Source organism: Typopeltis vanoorti, chromosome 4, assembly GCF_054136105.1.
Source record: "Typopeltis vanoorti isolate ZY-2024b chromosome 4, IOZ_Tvanoo_1.0, whole genome shotgun sequence".
Classification (NCBI taxonomy): domain Eukaryota; kingdom Metazoa; phylum Arthropoda; class Arachnida; order Uropygi; family Thelyphonidae; genus Typopeltis; species Typopeltis vanoorti.
The window spans coordinates 2,968,716-2,986,988 of NC_143552.1; the positions used below are offsets into that span (position 1 = coordinate 2,968,716).

Genomic DNA, 18,273 nt, shown 5'->3' on the forward strand with positions numbered 1-18,273 from the left:
AAGCTTAGGAGTTTGATTGGTTCAGTGCCATGGCATGTACAACTGCAAGGACTAGAAGTTGATAGTGCATGGGAGGCAGTTAAGAAGTGTTTGCATGAAGCAATGGCTGACTGTATACCTAGAGTCCGAATAATAAATCACGTAGGGGTTAAATTGATGAATAACACCATTAAGCTTGAGCTGCAAAAAAAGAAACAACTATGGAGGGAATTTAAGGAGAAAGGTGACTGACAGGCACATGAACAGTAAAGCGCAGGCCAGAAGGGTAACGAGTGTGGTAAGAAAAGCAAAAAAAGGATTACGTAAGAACATTGGCCATGCAGGCTAAAGAGAATCCTACACAGTTTTTTAGATATGTAGCAAGTAAAAGGAAAAATGTACACGGGAGAATAATTTTTAAGAATGCTGATGGTAGGGAGGTAACTGAATCAGTTGATATAGTTGAGTTACTGAGTGAGCACTTTGCAAGTATATATCATCCAGGTGGTGACATTGCAGAAACAAATAAACCAGTAGATTATATGGGAATTGTGGTGAATGAAGTAGAGGTGAGTAGTCTATTGCATAACCTCAATGTCAATACATCCGTGGGATTGGATGGTATACCAGCTCGTGTCATATGAGAAGCAGCTAAAGAATTGTCAGTACCCTTGACCATTTTGTTTAATTTGAGTCTCAGGTCTGGGTTAGTCCCGAGGGGGTGGAAAGAGGGGAAAATAGTTCCACTGCACATAAAGGTGGTTCCAAGACTGCTGATGTAAATTACCGACCGATTAGTATATCAGGAATCATTGTCAAGGTCTTAGAGAAATTAGTCAAGAAAAGAATACAGGATTGGATAGATGAAAATAGGATATTGTATGGGGGACAACATGGTTTTGTGAAGGATAGATAATGCCTCAGTAACTTGCTCACATTTTATAACACAGTGACGGCTGAACTGGATAGGGGTAACGGGTTTACAGCAATACTACTGGACCTCGCCAAGGCCTTTGACAGGATACCACATGGAACCCTAATCAGTAAACTTGAGCAGATGGGGATAGATATAGGGTTGGTGAGATGAATAGGAGGGTGGTTGAAGGAGAGATACCAGAGAGTCGTTTATGCAGGAGTGGAGTCTAAAAGACGGCTTGTGACTAGTGGTGTGCCGCAGGGCTCTGTTCTTGGACCACTGCTTTTCAATCTGTTCATCAATGATATAGGAAAGGATTTGAGAGGAAGTGTTCACTTGTTTGCTGATGATGCAAAGTTGGGTAGAGCAATTGTGAGTGCACAGGATGTCAAAATTTTGCAGGATGATTTCGATAGTTTGGAGGACTGGGATAGAAAAAATGGATGTCAATTTAATGTGGCAAAGTGTAAGGCTATGCACTTTGGGGGTGAAAAGAATAGCAGCAGTATATCGCATTGGTGGAACCATACTCCAGGAGATTGATGAGGCCAGGGATTTGGGAGTGTTGGTGGATAGGGAATTGAAGTTTAATGGGCACATTGCAAAAGTGACTAAATCAGCTCATCAAATCACTTGGATTCTGAAAAATACTTTAACATGCAGAGACAAACAAGTTGTTGTTCCTCTGTATCGAGCCTTGATAAGATCCCATCTGGACTACTGTGACCAGTTATGGGCACCAGGGTTTCTTCGTGTTAGGGAGGAAGTGGAGAGAATCCAGAGACGAGTGACCAAGATGATAGAAGGTCTATGGAATGAACCTTATGAGAATAGGTTGAAGATTTGTGGGTTGCAGAGATTGGATGATAGGCAAAGGAGGGGTGATATGATTGAGACATTCAAATTACTGAAGGGTTTCTATAAGATTGATCCAGAAGATATTTTTGAAAATATGACTGGTGGTGGGAGGATTAGAGGCCATGCATGGAAGCTGGGCAGGAGCATGGTTGACAAGGGAGTTAGAGCTAGGTTTTTTTACTTGGGGAGTGGTGAATGAGTGGAATAAGCTTCCAGAGTCTGTTATTGGTGCTACGACCGTGAATGAGTTCAAGGCAAGGTATGATAGATACTGTGTCAATGTCGAATAGTTGTTCTTGACATGATGTTAGGGCCTCCCTCGAAGAGTCTGTCGACTCCTTGGAGTTGCCCCGAACAATAATAAAAAAAAAAATAATAATAATCCTTGCTCTCCTCCTCATCTCACCACAGTCATATCTAGCCAACACCCTTCCTGTCACACTATTCTCTTTTATCCGTCTAAGCAGCCTACTGATATCCATTTTGATATGCTGTTTGTCTTCTGTCAAGTCAATTGTACCTATTTAAACCATCAACTCCTTTGCTTGCTTCCTTCTCCTTGTGCATCCTCTCATCTAGCACACCTTTAATAATGGAGTCACCATACAACACCACTCACTCGTCTTTCGTTAACTCTTTTGTACCTACTTGATTTGTTTTAATCGTTTTCACTTGAATTTTCTTAATTTCACTCTGCATCCATTTCATCTCTTGCCTCATCCAACTGAATTAAACTTTGGAATCTCGCATCGCATTCTCTCTATCATCTCAATCTTTCTAATTTTTGAACTCTCAACTCCCGCTTCACACTTTCACTCTCATTCATCCTTTTGAATTCATTTCTGTAATTTTGGTCAATGTGTCCAACTTTCGCTTTCATTCATTCTTTCCTTTTTTCCCACTTTCGAAACTTGCATCACACTATTTCTGGATTCATTCATTCTTTCGATTTTTCCAACTTTTGAATGCGAGTTTCCAGGAGAAAAAACCCTGCTATCTCCATATGAGATTGGCTAACTCACCTTCAGTTGAAAAAAAACAAACAAACATATAAAGATTCCACCCATCCTAATGAAAATCAAAACTTAGGTCAAAGGAAGCAACATACTGTCATTCTACCAATTGTGATACAGAGCCACTTACAATTTTTACTTACAAGAAAGAAACATTTACAGAGTTAAGTTTAAATATGTACTTAAATATAATATTTACATATAATATCATATTTACTTCAAACTAATAATAACTGATATAAAATACCCCCCCCCCAAAAAAAAAATTAATTATTGTGTATGTCAAAATTGAGTAACATTTCAGAGTGACGGATGAGTGAGTTAAAATACCGTTCAAAGAGCAATATTTTAAATCAAGCCTTCTTGTCCCCCATTAAAGTTAACAGATGCAACTTCTGCATTTCTATGATTCCACCTTTCTCACATCTGGATGAAACCATTATAATGGTGCCGGCAAAGGTTGGTCGATTGGTAGAGCCTCTGCTACTAATGGCTCAGTCAAGTAAGTTTGAGCACGATTAGTAGTTGGAAGGGGACCAACCGTTCGATGCTGTTGGTACACTCTCCCTCGATGAGTCTTTGGACTCCCTGGAGGTGTCAAATAATAATAATAATAATATCAGCAAAGATAAGGTTAACCTCTTAACATCTGTCTTTGCTTCTAACTCTAATAGAGAAAATCTAATAAAAGCATCTTCCAATATACTATAAATAGTTCACTGCATGCTTTTTTCTCCTCTGTTTTTTCTCCAGAGAGAGAGAGAGAGAGAGAGAGATCAGAAGAATCCTCATTAAGAGGCAGTGTCGATGTTATCAGCAGACGAATGCTGGTTGCAAAGCGAAGATAAATTTTATTTTCTGCAATATTGGTGAAAAATTATATGCATTTTGGTGATTATTTATTGATTAGTGATACCAGAGATTTCATGCATAGTGATTGTTAAGGTTGTTAGCAAGATCTGTCATAATTTTTCTATTTATAGCTTATGGTTAATAAAGGCAAAATGGCAGAGAGAAAGAACAACTAGTGTGGTGCAAAAATTAAATGGGATGAGTGGTGTACATTTTTCAAAGATGGTTCATTGTCAGGAATATAGTGTATATGAACAGGGAAATGTGAATGATGTGTTGCCTGAAACATGGAACATGATAAGTGAGAAATGAGAGGGTATGGATTTGCAGAAAGTGTGATGTTTTAATGAACTATGAGTGTTAAATGAAATTCAACAATGAGCAGTAAATATTTGATGACTAAGAATTGTATTGGCCAGAAGAGTGAACAAGAGAATATGAGCAAAGAGAATATAATTGTGAATACAGAAGAGACTGAAAGAACAAAAGCAGACATGATTGCAGAACCAGAAGAGAGCTGTGGGAATGAAATAAAGCATAGCTAATAGAGTAAATGCGAGAGTAATTGTCAATAAAAAAAAAGAGAGAACAACTGCTGGAATGCAAGAGTTGAAGAGTGAGACGATTAAGATGGAAAAAAGCGATGAGATATATACAAAATGAGACTTGATGATTTGAGGATAATAAAATGAAAGATAGCATAGAAAAAGAGATGCCAAAGAATGTCTCTATGTGGAGATTCCATTATTAAAGGAGTGGTGCATGAGAGAGAGTACACAAAGTTTTCTTTCCAGGAGGGAACATGAACAGGGCAATAAATGCTTTAGATACAAGAAGTAAATGAGCAAGAAAGTCAGGGGATGGTGGAAAGAATGAATGATTTAATTTGGCATAGGGAGAATGTGATATTGCATATAAGCAAATTATTGAATAGAGTGAAAGACAACAATGTGGCAGGAAGGGAAATTGGCACATTGCCCAGATATCACAAAGACAAATTGAGACAGCAAGCAAAAATCCTTAATAGTATGCTAGATTATGTTGGTATGCTGTGTGAAGAAAGGAGTGCAGGTAATGTGTGGAATGCATTCAAGGAGCAAAACAGAATTGCATGAAAGACAAGGACTACATCTAAATGGATTTGGTAGGAATCAACTAGAGACACTGTTGCTAGATGAATGTGCAAGGAGTGATATGAGCAGGGGATGAGAGGTAGTCAGAGCCCTGTGAACAAGCAGGAAATTGGAACAAGTGAGAGTGAAGTGTTTATGAAAGGAGAGAATAGTAGTGCGAGAGAGATCACAATGTGAGAATGGTAATGCAAGTTGGAAAGGTAGAAGGCAAGGGGATAGTCAGGGTGGTCAACAGGACATAGTGTAAGGATAGAGGATTCTGGAAACAGTGATGAATGCATGTGTGGCATGGTGAGCACAGGAACAGGATGGTCTGAGATGAATGAAGAGCAGATGAATCTGAGAGATATATGGGATAAAGGGTTATAAAGGTGAGATGACGTGAGCAGGTGTCGAAAAGTCACATGCTTTAGACTGTTTTGGAACCAAGAAATTAATTACTATGATTATATATGAATGCTAGGAGAAACTGAGCAAATTTGCTTAATGGGCAAGAGAAGAGTATGTATGATGAGGTTAATATATAGGGTGTCCATAAATGATTACCCTGATTTCAACTGGCTATAATATTTTAACAATGAAACTAACTGAGTAAATTTTGTTGCAGGTAAACTTGGGCACTCATAAAGTTTCCATACTGGTATCTTCAGTATACTGCTTTCACCACCAGGGGCACTGCTGCTGATTTTCTTTAAAATTGACTTCAGTACAGGAAGAAGCCCAGTGTGTTCTGTGGCTAGCAGCAGTGTGTTCTGTGACTAGCAGAAACAAAATCTCCAGTTACAGTGCATCAAATGTTTAGGGCACAGTATGGAAAGAATCCATCTGATGTCAAGCTCATTAAGTCATGGAAGACAAAGTTTTTAGAAACAGGTTCAGTTCATAAGGGTACAAGCAGTGGCAGACCATCAGTTTCCGAGGAGAAAGATGAGACAGTTCAAACTGCCTTCACCTGGTCACTGCAGAAGTCAATCAGAAGAGCTTCACTAAAACTTCAAATGCCAAGGAGTACAGTCCACAAAGTGGTATGCAAATGTTTGAAATTGTTTGCATACAAAGTCCAAATTGTCCAGGAGATAAAGTCAAATGATCGTCCAAGGCCTGATGAATTTGCTAACCTCATTTTGAACCACATCAATGAGGATAATGATTTTTTGCAGTGTTTGTTTCTCTGATGAGGCAACATTTCACGAGCGGAGTAGTCAATAGAAACAATAAGGATCTGGGGATCTGAAAACTCACATGCCATAAGAGAACACATTTGAGCTAGTCCAAAACTCAATGTGTAGTATGAACTAATGCATAATCAAGTGATTGGCCCTTTCTTCTTTCTTGAAAAAGAAATTAATGGAAATGTATACTTAGACATGCCATTTATTCTTATATCAATAATTATGCCATTTACCAGCTACAGGAGATGCAACCAAATGTTATCTTTCAACAGGAAGGAGCCCCCCCCCCCATTGGTCTCGCAATGTTCTCAATCATCTTATTTGAGAATTCCCAAATCGCTGGCTTGGCAGAGATGGTCCAACCTCATGGCCCCCGAGGTCACAGACATTACACCCCTAGACTTTTTTCTTTGGAAGTATGTTAAGGATCATAAAGGAGGTGATCGAACTCAAGCATCAAACTATAGGCCTATCTGTGTGTCAGGTGTTGTGGTTAAGTTGTTGGAGAAGCTTGTGAGAACTAGGATCCAGAGTTGGGTTGACAACAATGGTATAATCTTTGATGGACAGCATGGATTTGCTAAAGGGAGGTCGTGTTTTAGTAATCTACTTACTTATTACAATAAAGTGACTGCTTCCTTGGACAGAGGAGAAGGATACACAGTAATATACTTGGATTTTGCAAAAGCTTTTGATAGAGTACCTCATGATAAGTTGACAGTCAAACTAGAGCAGATGGGGTTGGATATTAGATTAGTGCATTGGATTGGAGACTGGCTATCTGATAGGTATCAACAAGTTGTGTATGGGAGTGCAATATCCAGGAAAAGGAAAGTCACTAGTGAAGTGCCTCAGGGATCTGTTTTAGGGGCATTACTATTTAACTTGTATATTAATGATATTGGCGAAGATTTGGATGGAGATATTCAGTTGTTTGCAGATGATGCAAAGTTGGGACGAACCATAAAGAGTAGTGAAGATGTTGTGGCCTTGCAAGAAGACTTGAATAAATTGAGTGATTGGGCAAGCAAATGGGGATGCGATTTCAATGTTGCAAAATGTAAGGTTTTAAAATTTGGAAAACAAAGATGGGATGCAGAATTTATGCTTGGTGAGAATATATTGTTGGAAGTAGAGGAAATAAGAGATCTGGGAATGATAGTGGATAAGGATCTAAAATTTAGGGGACACATCGCCAAAATTGTGAAGACAACACAAAGACTTCTGGGAATGATGAGGAAGACACTGACGTGTAGAAGTAGGGAGATTCTTGTTCCATTGTATAAGGCTTTGATTAGGCCACACATGGACTATTGTGCCCAGATTTGGTCACCTGGTTTTCAGAAGGATGAAGAGATGTTGGAAAGGGTGCAAAGGTGACTGACTAAGGTAGTTTCTGACCTCTGGAATGTCGAGTATGAGGAAAGATTGAAAAGATGTAATTTGCAGAGTCTAGTGGAGAGAAGGAAGAGGGGAGATATGATAGAGACCTACAAGTTGGTGAGGGGTTGTTATAGGATCAATGGTGGAGAAGTTCTACATAGAATAGTGGGAGATCAGGGGAGAACCAGAGGTCATACCTGGAAACTGTATAAAGAGGGTGTGAGTAGGGGAGTGAGAGGCAGGTTTTTTTCGTGCAGAGTTGTGAATGATTGGAATGCCTTGCCTGAGAGTGTGGTGTCTGCAAGGAGTTTGAATGTGTTTAAGACCCGGTATGATGAGATGTGTGAGAGATAAAAGGACCTCCTAGATGAGTCTTTGACTCCATGAGGTCTTGTTTTAATAATAATAATAATAATCTTGTTTATGCAACACCAGTTCCAGACCTTCATTGACTTTTTTTTCTATATTTTTCTATATGTTATGCACTGAAGTCTAACTTTGTGTTCCATTTCAAGTATCCACTGAAGAGTTATAATATATTATAATCAGGGTAAACATTTGTGGACACCTTACAGATTGGAATGAAGAAATTGTTGAAATAATTGATGTTATTTCACCAAAACAGTTGGAATAAGTGAAATATATTTGATATCTTGGCAGGAATAGGAATATAAATTATTATTATTATTATCTCCCACAATGAACTCTGAATATTCATTGTGGGAGACCCAAAATATCCACACAATATCTGTTGTATACCTCCTTGAACCCATTAACAGAATAAGCACTAACAACTGACTTTGGCAACCCATTTCATTCATTGACCACTATACACGCAAAAAATCTAGTGCTCATACCCTTGGTAACCACATTCTTATAAACTTTCAGGGAGAACCTCTTGTTATGCCTCCACTCTTGTAGACAAGTGCTGATATAGTTCATTTGCATCAATCCTATAAAAATCCTGCTGGCCTGGCTGGCCAAGTGGTTAGCATATCTGCTCTCCAGCCCAAAGGCTGCGGGTTCAAATCCCACTGTGGGCTGGTGATTGCCTGTGAAAATACTAGTGGTGGTGGTTGGCGGTAGATGGCACTGGTGGAGATGAAGGTAGTTGTGGTTGGTGGAGTGTTGGAAATGAAAACTTGTAGAGTAGATGCCCTCCTTCGATGAGTCTTTCAACTCCCTGGAGGTGTTACGTAATAATAATAATAATAATAATAAAACCTTTTAAGCTACTTTTTTTTTAGGTCTCTATTATATCATGACAAACCTTCAATCTCTAATCAAGGTGCATTCCAAAGATGATTCAACATCTTGATCATTTGCCTGTGAACATTCCACTACTTCCTCATCCTAAAGAAACCAAGGTTATTACCAAACCACAGCATAGTAATCCATATCAAGGCCTTAAAAAGAGTAATAATTACTTTCTCATATCAGTTTTTTAGTGTATTCTTCAATAATTTATTGGGTTCGAGGTTATATTGCGAGTGGTCAGTCAAGGTATGGGAGTGCTAGAAGAGGAGAAAATGGAAACAGTAGGAGAGAGGGAATGGTAAGAGGTATAATGTGTGGGGACTTAATGATCCATGGTGTTCAAGATAGGATGCGTGTGGAGTGTTTGCCAGGAGGAACAATAGAAAGTGTGGCTTTGGCAGTTAAGAGAGGTGAAAGGGTGGATGAGATGATTGTGATGGTGGGAACAAATGACTTCAGTGGTGGGGTAAATAGGGCAGCGAGAGATATGAGATTCTTGCTTGAGGTGGTACGAAATAAGACACAGAGAGGAGAGTGTGTGTGTGTTGCCTAGGTATGATAAAGATGAGCTGAGCAGAAGAGCAGTAATATTGAATGACATAATAGCTAGAATGTGTGACAAGACAGGACTGGGTACTTGGAGAACGTTTGAGGACAGAGAGGAATTGTATGCGAGAGCCTGCTTACATTTGAATGAGGAAAGATGTAGGCATCTGGAGAGATTGCTGTTCTGAACAAGTCAGTGTGTCCCAGGGAGGATGGTAGCAGGGGTGGCCTCTTGTGGGAATGGGTACTTAGGACAAGGGGGGGGGGGGACGACATCAGCTAACACTGAGCCCAGTGGAGTCTAGAGGGGATGATGCTGGGTATAGAAACAATGGCATTTATATGCTTTATACTAATGCCAGGAGTATCCAGAATACGGGAGAGGAATTGGTGGCGCAGATAGCATCAGCCTTGCCAAAAAAATTATTGGGATCACTGAGACGTGGTTGACAGAAGAGGATATAATAACAGGCATAGAAGTCACTGGATACAGCATTTTTCGGCAGGATAGGAAGGGAAAGCATGGTGGTGGAGTACTGCTTATGATAAGTGATGACTATGTCCTCTAAGAATGGAGACATTGGAAGGCAGTGGTACTAATGATTTTAAAAGCATATGGTGTGAGGTAGAGGTGGGCAAGACAGGATATTTAGTAGGGTGGGGACCAGGAAATGTTTAGACAGTTGAGTTTGGCAAGAGCAAGAAGAATGATTGTTATGGGAGATTTTAGCTACAGTAGTATAAATTGGAGAAAGGAAGATGCATGTAGCAATAAGGGAATGGAATTTCTAGAATTCTTGAAGGACTAATGTCTTAGACAACATGTAATAGAGGGAACAAGAGGTTCAAGAGTTTTGGATTTGGTTATAGCATCAGAACAGTTGATAATAACTGAGATGACATCTCTCCCACCAGTTGGAGAGAGTGACCATATGGTATTGACTTGGAAAATGAATAGACAGTCAGGAGTATCAAGGAGATGGGAACATATGTGGAATTAAAAGGCAGGTAATTATAATAGTCTAAGACGTCAATTTGGGGAAGTATCATGAACGGAGGAATTCGAAGGCCGGGATATCATTAGTGCGTGGGAAATTATGAAAGAATATTTGTTAGCAGCAATGGTAAGTTGCATACCATGAATGAACAAGAGGGCACAGTTTGGAGTAAAGTGGATAACAAACAACATTAAACAGGAATTCCATGCAAAAAAGAGGCTATGGAAGAGATATAAGGAGACAGGTGAAGAGAAGGTGCATGAAAAATATAAGACACAGGCCAGAAGAGTGACTAGTATGGTAAGGAAGACGAAACTATAATATGAGAGGAGACTGGCCCTAAGATCCAAAGAAAATCCTAGGGAATTTTTTAGATATGTGGCTAGTAGGAGGAGAAATGACTGTAGAAGAATGATATTGTGTTATAAAAATGGGAATAGAGTGACTGATGCAGAGGACATAGTGGAATTGTTGAATGAACACTTTATTGGAGTATTTAATCTTGGAGGAGTCAGTTTTAATGCTAGAGGGATTGGGCAGGTTCGAGGTTGAGAGGTACAGGAGGAGAGTGTGATTCAAATACTGAGTACTCTGGATGTCAGTAAAGCTGGGGGACTGGATGGTATTTCATCACAAGTTTTGAGAGAATGTGCTAGGGAACTGACAGTGACTTTTACCTGGCTTTTCAATGAAAGTCTGGCTGCTGGAAAAGTGCCCATGGAATGGAAGGAAGATAAGATAGTGCCATTGCATAAGGGCAGTAGCAGACTGGAAGTGTCTAATTATAAGCCAATTTGTGTGTCATCAGTAGTTAGTAATATCTTGGAGAAAGTAATGAAGGACCGTATACAGCATTATGCAGATGAAGGTAATGTTATCTGTGAGAGTCAACATGGATTTGTGAAGGGGCGCTCTTGTTTTAGCAATATGCTAGCCTTTTATGATAAAGTTACAAGAGCAGTAGATGAGGAAATGGCATATACTGCCATTTTCGTAGACTTAGCGAAGGCATTTCACAGGCTGCCACATGAAAAGCTGACATTTAAGTTGCAGCACATGGGTCTGGATGTCAGATTGGTCAATTGGATTCAGGATTGGTTGTCTGATAGGTATCAGAGAGTTGTGTATGGTGGGGCAGTTTCAAGGAAGCAGAAGGTTACAAGTGGGGTCCCACAGGGATCAGTACTGGGACCTATATTGTTTAACCATTACATGAATGACATTGTTAGTGGATTGCAAGGAGATATTCAGTTGTTTGCAGATGATGTGAAGCTGGGAAGGATTATTAGTAATAGTGCAGATGCAGCAGCCCTGCAAGAGGATTTGAATAAGCTAGATAGAAGAGCAAATGAATCGGGATATCGGTTTAATGCAGCAAAATATAAGGTCTTGAGGTTTGGGAAAATCGAAGGGATACTGCATACTCTATGTGAGGAGTTATACTGGAGGAAGTAGGGGAGACAAAAGATCTGGGTTTGATGATTCATAGAAACCTGAAATTTAGAGGACATATTGCAAAGGTAGTGAAGGTAACCCAGAGGATTGCAGCAATAATGAGAAGGATGCTGACCTGCAGAGATAAAACAGTTATCATTCTGTTGTATAAGACCCTGATCAGACCACACTTAGACTATTGTTCTAAGATTTTGTCCCCAGGATTTGAAGGGGATAAATTAACTGTGGAAAGGGTACAAAAAGCAGATAACAAAGATGGTTTCAGGACTGTACAATGAGAGTTATGAGGATCGGCTGAGGGAATGAGGACTGCAGAGTTTGGTGGATAGAAAGAGGAGGGGTGATATGATTGAGACTTTTAAACTGTTGAGAGGTGGTTACGGGGTTGACACTGGGGAGTTCTTTCGCTTGGTTGAACAGCGGGAAGGAGTGATGACAAGAAGCCATCCTGGAAGTTACGAAAGAAAACTGTGAGCAAGATGGTGAGGAGTAGTTTCTTTGCATGGAGGGTGGTTGAACCATGGAATGCATTGCCTGATGGAGTGGTCAGAGCGAGAACGGTCAATGAGTTTAAGGAGTGGTATGACAGATTTTGTGTTTCTTAGGGGGGGGGGACCTCCCCTCGAAGATGCTTTTGACTCCATGGAGGCCTGATTAATAATAAAAATTTAGTGCTGGTGTAAAATTAGTGATTTTCATGTTTTATTTTTATTTTTTTTCTTAGAAAATTAGAGTTTTATATTAAATTAGAGAAGATTTTTGTGTTTTTAGAATATTTTAGTGATTTTCATGTTTTATTTTATTTTTTTTTCTTAGAAAATTAGAGTTTTATATTAAATTAGAGAAGATTTTTGTGTTTTTAGAATATTAGTGCCTTTATAACATATTTTTATTAGAATATTTTAATATTAAATACAGGTGTTGGCACTCAAAATGCAAAAGAAAAGAAATGCTAATAAGAACAGTGAAGTATCCAACAAGGAAGTTTTGTCCACTAAAGATGATATCGAAAATAATTTAAACTCTAAGATCGCTAGGGGAAAGCAGATTATTAGACAGACAATGAGGGAACTACAGAAAATGGAGTGCTGTTTAGAGGAACACAGGCAGAATAAAAAAATTCAACAGCAAAATGGAAAACAAAGCATGGAATTAGGTAAGTTAGGGTGAAACAAAAAAAAGTCCAGTAAGTAAAGTTGATTATAAAAAGAAGGATGTTATTTGGTATGGTGACTATCATAAAATATGCCATTGATGAGCAGGTTATAACATTAAGCTTTCCCAGTGCAAAATTAAAAATATACACAAGCAATTCACAAACAGAAAAGAAAAATACACGAGATTGCAATGGTAGTAGGCACTAATGACCTAACCAACGATAAGTTCGGTATGACAAGTGAAAGGGTTTTTGGAAGAGGCGAGAGTGAAGAGTGAGAAAGTGAAAATAGTAAGTATATTACCTTGATATGATAAAAATGAATTAAGAAGAAGGGCTATAATGGCAAATGATTCAATATGCAGGCTGTGTAGAAGGGGTGGATGTTAGTTTTTAGATATATGGAGAGTGAGTTTGAGGGAAGGTTCGATTTATTATTATTACGGGCAACTCCAAGGAGTCCATAGACTCATCGAGGGAGGCCCTAACATCATGTCAAGAACAACTATTCAACATTCACACAGTATCTATCATACTTCGCCTTGAACTCATTTGCAGTCATACTACCCACAACAGACTCTGGCAGCTTATTCCACTCATTAACCACATTCCAAATAAAAAACCTAGCTCTAACACCCCTGCTAACCACACTCTTGCCCAGCTTCCATGTATGGACACTAGTCCTCCCACCACCAGTCCTATTCTCAAAGATATCTTCTGAATTAATCTTATAGAGACCCTTCAGTAATTTGAAATCATATCACCCCTTTTCCGCCTATCAACCAATTTCTGCAGCCCACAAATCTTCAACCTGTTCTCAAAAGGTTCATTCCATAGACCTGCTTTCATCTTGGTCACTTGTCTCTGTATCCTCTCCATCTCCTCCCCATCCAGAAGAAACCCTGGCACCCTTATCTGGGAACAGTAGTCTATATGGTGTCTTATCAAGGCTCGATACAGAGGAACAATAACCTGTTTGTCTCTGCTTGTTAAAGTATTTTTCAGCAACCAAGTGATTTCATGAGCTGATTTAGCCACTTTTGCAATGTGCCCCCTAAACTTCAACTCCCTATCCACCAACACTCCCAAATCCCTGGCCTCGTCAATCTCCTGGAGTACAGTTTCCACCGATGTGATATACTGCTGCTAATCTTTTCACCCCGAAATGCATAACCTTACATTTTGCCACATTAAATTGACATCCATTCTCCTTAGCCCAGTCCTCCAAACTATTCAAATCATCCTGCAAAATTTTGACATCCTGCTGCACTCACTATTGCTCTACCCAACTTTGCATCATCAGCAAACAAATGAACAGTTCCTCTCAGATCCTTTCCTATATCGTTAATGAACAAATTGAACAGTAGTGGTCCAAGAACAGACCCCTGCGGCACACCATTAATCACAGGCCGTCTTTTGGATACTACTCCTGAATAAACCACCCTCCTATCCATCTTACCAACCCTATATCCATCCCCATATGCTGCAGTTTACTGATTAGAATTCCATGTGGTATCCTATCAAAGTTCTTTGCAAGGTCCAGTAGAATCACTGTAAACCCATTACCCTTATCCAATTCAGCCGTCACTGTATTATAAAAGGTGAGCAAGTTACTGAGGCATGATCTACCATTCACAAAACCATGTTATTACAAAACATTGAGGTTTTGTAATAAACTATTCACCTCCACTTCATTCACCCCCATACAGTATTCCATTTTCATCTATCCAATCCTCTATTTTCCTCTTGACTATTTTCTCCAAGACCTTGACAACGATTCCTGATATGCTGATCAGTCGGTAATTTAAAACCACAATTTTGGAACCTCCTTTATGCAGTGGAACTATTTTCCCCTCTTTCCACCCTCTTGGGACTAACCCAGACCCGAGACTCAAATTAAACAAAATGGTCAAGGGCACTGACAATTCTTTAGCCACTTCACGTACGACACGAGCTGGTATACAATCCAATCCCACAGATGTATTGACATTGAGGTTTTGTAATAAACTATTCACCTCCACTTCATTCACCACAATTCCCATATAAGCTGTTGGTTCTTTCATTCCTGCAATGTCACCGCCTGGATGATATACTCTTGCAAAGTGCTCACTCAGTAATTCCACTATATCAACTAATTCGGTTATCTCCCTACCTTTGGCATTCTTTAAAATCATTCTGCCGTATATATTTTTTCTTTTACTTTCAACATATCGAAAAAACTGTTTGGGATTCTCTTTAGCCTGCATGGCTAATGTTCTTTCATAGTCCACTTTTGCTTTTCTTACCACACTTGTTACCCTTCTGGCCTGCACTTTATACCATTCATGTGCCTTCTGGGCACATGAACTTATACAAGAGGGACAGTCTAAACTAGAATGCTTTTGGCATAAGGAGTAATGAAAAATTATTAATTGATATGACTTAACTGAGAGAGTCAGGGTAACTGAATTCTGATGGGAGGAATTGTGAGAATCTGTGTGTAAGACCAACAATTTTAAGTAACTCTGTTAGTGAGAGGAATTGTTATTATTATGGAAATTATTGTGAATAGAGAATGATTCTATGTTCATCCAGTTTGGACGTATCAAGCATGTTTAACAATGTCCCCATAAGTAAGGAACTAGATTAGAACAGAGCTCTCACAAATTGTATACTTTGCATTCCATTGTTGCATACCAAATTTTAGAACACTTTGCAACATTGTACTGAAAATTCCACTCACTTGTCCACTCATACATGCAAGTCCTCCTCTATGCCATGACATCTGTTTAACTCCTCATTGTTCTTCCAAATTTTGCATCATCTGCAGATGGTTGCATATCTAAATTTAAACCCATTGCATCATTAGTATATAAGATGAAAAACACTGGTCTGCAAATAAATCCTTCCAGTACACCACCAGGGACATTCTTCTTTTGAGAAACTTCACCCTCATATACAACTTGCTCATACCTATCTACCAAATTCAAATAGTCTGTTATCATCCATTTGTTTTAGTATAGTTACCAGCTTTTACATGACAATCTGAAAAGCCTTTGTAAAATCTAAACATATCACTGTACATGGATTTCACCTGTCTAATGCATTCATCACCTTGTTATGGTACATAAACAAGTCTGCAAAACATGAAATTCCTTTAACATATCCATGCTGACAAGCACAAAGAATACCACTGTTATCAACCCACTTTTGTATCCTATATCTCATCAACCTCTCCATTACCTTAATTACAACTCCAAATATACATATCAGGTATAATTTGTTGCCTTAGTCTTACCACCAGTGTAAAGTGAACAATTCTGCCTTCCTTCTATTCCTTTGTGACTTGTGCTGTTGCAACTGTTGTTAAACAGGTAAGTCAAAGATGATGCTAACCCCCTGGATATGTCATCAAGTCTCATTGCCTGATTGACATCAAGCTTACTTAATTCCAAATATATGTACTGTTTGCTCACAAGTAAGTCATTCTCTCCCATTTTGTGTTCATGATTTCTCATGATTTTGCACTAATAAGAATAAAAAAAGACTAATGAATTGTTCAATGAATACCTCAAATATGTTCTCTGGAGAAGTTACTAATCTGTCATCTTCATCCATAACCATCAACTTGCCATAATCATCTTCCTTCTACCTGCCATATATCAGAGAACGCTAGGATTTCCCTTTGGCCTTATTCACTAATTTCGAATCATACTGCACTTCTGCTGTACCAAATGAGTCACCTTCGTAGTCCTCTTTATACTCTTCATGTAACTGATAATTACCATTATTCATCTTGTGCAGCCTCCACAGTATCATCATCTTCCAGATTTTCTGAATTGCTTCATTCATCCATTTGACACCTACTTTATTTAGCATTTTGATCTTCAGAATACATTCACACACACACAGACATTAAATACCTCTTGGTCAATGTACACTCAGCATTTAGCTCCTTTCCACTTAATTCCTCATTCCACCCAGCTCTCTGGTAAGAAACTCATAATCATCGACCTTTAATTCCACGTATATCCTATCCTCATAAATATCTTCATGTAGCTGGCCACTAGCCAGGTGATTATTTCATGGTCACTATCACCAACTGGTATGTGTGTGTATGGGGGGGAGTGACATTCCACTCACAATCATATCTTTGAATTTGAATGAAATGATTTGATCTAAGACTCATGAGCCTTGTAGGCCTTCCCTTATATGATACCTAAGATAGCTGTGTTTTTAGAACTCAAGAAATTTATAAAATACAAGAGGATTTTATTATTTCAGAGCTGAATGTAGAAGCTATGGAAGTTTCGTAAAAATAAGTTGACCAGAGAGCTTACGGGAATATACCCGCCAGCATTTACGAGTCGCCCTAGCACTGACCACTTTAGAAAACATGAACTCTGCCCAAGTGTCCATATATTTGCTTTCTAATTTGGTCATTTTTTTATAAGGTTTCACTCAAGAAATATCTTTTTCTTATATCCAAATGCTATCTCTTCATTCCAATCTTTTTTACCAGGGTGGGCTGAGAACTTTTCAGCCCACCCTTATAATTTCTTTCTTCACCATCCAATTTGCTTATACATTTCTTCATCACCACCCTCAACATTCTCTGGCGTATACAAGGGTGGGCTGAAAAGTTCTCGGCCTAACAATGAAAAAAACAAATTTATAATTTCAAAATTATTTTTATTTTGTAACATAATCTCCCTTAAGACTAATACATTTATTCCAGCGATGCTGCAGCACCATTATCCTATCTCTGTAGTGGTTCTCAGTAAGATTTGCAAAATACCCCTCTACAGCTGCAATCACTTCTTGATTTGAAGAAAATGCTGACCAGTGAGGAAGAGATTGAAAGAGGGAGCCAAATCTGGGGAACAGGGTGGATGTTCTAACAATTGAATGAGGATTATAATTGACCTCCACAGTATCATCATCTTCCAGATTTTCTGAATTGCTTCATTCATCCATTTGACACCTACTTTATGATCTTCAGAATACATTCACACACACAGACATTAAATACCTCTTGGTCAATGTACACTCAGCATTTAGCTCCTTTCCACTTAATTCCTCATTCCACCCAGCTCTCTGGTAAGAAACTCATAATCATCGACCTTGTAATTCCATGTATATCCTATCCTCATAAATATCTTCATGTGGCTGGCCACTAGCCAGGTGACCATTTCATGGTCACTATCACCAACTGGTATGAGGTCAATGAGTTTAAAGAGTGGTATGATAGACTTTGTGTTTCTTAAGGGGGGGGGGGGCCTCCCCTCGTAGAGTCTTTTGACTCCATGGAGGCCTGAATAATAATAATAATAAATAGCAGGCCAGGAAGGTGACTTTGTGAGAAATGCAAAACTAGAGTATGAGCAGAAATTATCAAAATCTGGTCAAGAAAAGCCACAGAAAGGCTTTCAGATATTCATAAAGTATCTGAATATCTGAAAGGAAGAAAATTATGGTAAGATTATGTTAATGGATGAAAATGGTAGAATGGTAACAATGTCTGCTGTAGAGGACAATGTTGAACTATTCGGTGAACATTTTATAAGGATGTTTTG

The 18,273-nt window shown here is 38.8% G+C and overlaps 1 protein-coding gene across 1 annotated transcript in view; it reads right to left on the reverse strand.

The window, feature by feature from the left end:
- Positions 1-18,273, reverse strand: part of LOC150107076 (nitric oxide synthase, inducible-like) — a 317,964-nt gene that overhangs the window by 80,766 nt on the left and 218,925 nt on the right. Inside the window, exon 12 of the mRNA XM_090391607.1 lies at positions 17,285-17,348. Within this exon, the coding sequence (XP_090247733.1) occupies positions 17,285-17,348 (64 nt within the window). The remainder of the gene's footprint in view (positions 1-17,284; positions 17,349-18,273) is intronic.